Raw genomic sequence first — 2,900 nt, forward strand, 5'->3', positions numbered from 1 at the left:
TCTACACTCTTCTGATCTTCCTAGCTCCATGAGTTTGTCTGAATCTTTGACTTTTGTGTCGTAAACTACGTGGTAAGATTCCAAGTTTGGGAACTTCTTGGTTACTATAGCAATCCAAGCCTTGTCTTCCTCAATAAACACTGAAAAAATCAAACTTTTTACTAATGAGGGAATCGAAAATTTTCATTAGATCTGTTTGAAACAGAGGAAAAAACAGAGTACTTACAGGTACGACCACCATGGTTGAGAGATGCCCACATTAAGCTGTCGTGACCTAAGCCAAAGACGAGGAAGTTACAAGGAGACTTCTTGTCCAAGACTCTCTTTGAGACAGAGACTTCATCGAATGTTTGCTGTGGAGTGACGTTACTGGTGACGTAGTGAACCAATGCGTCGGATAAAGAAAGTGGCATCTTTGTGCATTGTTGTGATGTTGTTAGACATGCTTCTGGTTTATGGTGATGAGTTGGTTCTTCTTCTTGGGAGAGATTTGTTTTGGAGATTGGCTTTGAAGAGGAGATGTTTGATCTTGCAAAGAAGATGATGAGAAAGATCAAGATTGAGCAGCCTATGAATATGACTTTGAGATTAACGGAAGATGGAGGTTTGGTCCTCATTTTTTCTATTTGGGGTTTTTCGGATCGGTGAATGAGGAAGATGTTTTGATAATGGTTAGAAATGTATGTATATAGAGAGAGAGGTTACGGTTTTAATGATTGAGGAAGTTGAGGAGGACATGAAAGCTACTAAGGTTGCTGTTCTTCCAATACAACAGAAGTTGGTGGTGAATACATATACTAACTAATTTGTTTTTTGTTTTTTCATATTATAATGTGTATATTTATTTATATAATCATGATAACTAGAAGATGTGTAACGTAATGGAGACATTTCTGGTTATAAATTTGATGCTTGAAAGAGAAGAATCTGATGGGCAAATATTGTATAGAGTGATCCAAACGAGACAGGTGTTAAAAAGGAACCAACATGGTGGTTGCAACTTTCTTATTCCTTATTTTTTAAATAACCACCCCATGTTGGTGTTTTAACAACTTTGGTTTTTTGTTTCTTGAACATTAATATTTGTCAAACTAGGAAAAAAAAGGCTTTCATTTGCACAGTTCCAAAGGTGTCCAAATTGTGTCGGTTTAACTAAACCAACAAGTTGCTCCCAAAATTGAGTTGAAATTTAAATTCAGGTTTTCTTTAGCCAAGAAAACATATGTAACCAAACCGAAACCGATTAAACAAAAACTTAACAGATTTTGTGCAAGTCTGGTAATAACTTTCGAGTAAGAAAGTTAATGATTAAGTGTTAAGACTTAAGACAAAGAGAGTCATACATCATCATTAGTCGTTAGTCCACGGGTGGTGATGAGGCAGACAAAAAATGATAATACCTTTTAAATTACATCCTATGAATCCTATTCGTGCAATGTCGTGTCTGCAATATTGTTCAATTCTACACAAAAAAAAACAATTCATATATTTCAGACATTCGTATAAATGACTCGTGACATTATTGATAACTCTCTCATGCATAATCTTTTTTTCCTCAGTCTCTAACTATAATTTATTTTAGTATTCTTCAAAGTGATTTTCATTAATTATACACGTTGTTTTACGTATCTATATTATTATTTTTGCAGCAGTTTCGTCAAAGTAGTCTTGAAGTTTGAAGGTATTTACAACTAATGCCATTATCATTAAAACATTTTTTAAAAAAATTAAAAGATAATATCAAAATATGCAAAAATAAGGTATGTGAATTAAATATCATCATATCAATGAAGTAAAATGTTTCTAAATTATCTCCACCTCCGACCCTAATTTTCTGCAAAACTAAACAAAATTTTTGCCATTCCAATATAGGAAAATCTATATTCGCTCCAATCAATCATATTCAATTACTTCAAATTTTTTAGTTTTGTCTAAAATTTTAATGTTATTATCTATATAGCTAATTAATTTTTATAAAAGGTTTAAAATATATTATTTAATAAATTTAAATTATTATGGGACGGGTTATGATCGATATTCTTATAAATTTAAAATGTCAATAATCCATCGCTACGACAATCAGTTTTATATACTAAAAAGTAATAAATTTTTATAAATATAATTTATATAGAAAATATAGGCATGCGGTGTACCGTTAAAAGAAGGTCCTCACAATTAAGTCTATCGGGATTACAGATTTTAGCAAGGTACGGCTGCGGTTGGCGGGTTATCCCGAAAACTACAAATATATAATTAAATTATAAAATCAAACATAAAAAATATTAATTTTTTTAAAATATTTTTTTTAAATGATACATATTAATATTTGAAATGTTTTTAATTTAAAATAAATTTTATCGTTAGACATTTAGTTTAGTAATCACATTTAACTATTTATTTCATCGTAAAACCATAATTCACTTCTTCATAGATTACAGTTAAAATTTTAATTTTTAAAAAAAAAATATGAGCATCATTTGAGATAATATGTATATTGGTTAGTATTCTAAATTTAACAATAAAAATAATCAGTAAAACAATGAGCTAACATCCACAAAAATTTTGCAAGTCCAAAAATATCCTAAATATTATTCTTCTATATTTCATAACTTCATAAGTAATACTTTTGTCAATTTTCATCAATTAACAAAAATTCATTCGTACAAACTCATTTTTCCAATTTTTTTTTCAGGTTTCTCATATTACTACGTGCATTAAAATCTTTAAAATAAAATATGTAAAACTATACTAATACACATCATGAATTGAAATTTTTTCTTTTTAAGTTCGTTATTCTTTCAAAGTTTTGTGTACTTACTTACAATAAAAATTTATATTACAACGATAAATACATTTATATCCGACTAAAATTATGTTAAATATATTTATTGATTAATATA

General features: G+C 29.0%; 1 protein-coding gene across 1 annotated transcript in view; it reads right to left on the reverse strand.

Annotated features, from left to right (window-relative positions):
• The window catches only part of LOC104759660 (glucuronoxylan 4-O-methyltransferase 3-like), a 1,636-nt gene extending 870 nt beyond the window's left edge, over positions 1-766 (reverse strand). The window contains exons 1-2 of the mRNA XM_010482565.2: positions 227-766; positions 6-140 (exon numbers count right to left, since the gene is read on the reverse strand). Coding sequence (XP_010480867.1) covers positions 6-140; positions 227-617 — 526 coding nt within the window. The 5' untranslated portion in view covers positions 618-766. The remainder of the gene's footprint in view (positions 1-5; positions 141-226) is intronic.

The sequence above is a fragment of the Camelina sativa genome, chromosome 17 (assembly GCF_000633955.1).
Source record: "Camelina sativa cultivar DH55 chromosome 17, Cs, whole genome shotgun sequence".
Taxonomy (NCBI): domain Eukaryota; kingdom Viridiplantae; phylum Streptophyta; class Magnoliopsida; order Brassicales; family Brassicaceae; genus Camelina; species Camelina sativa.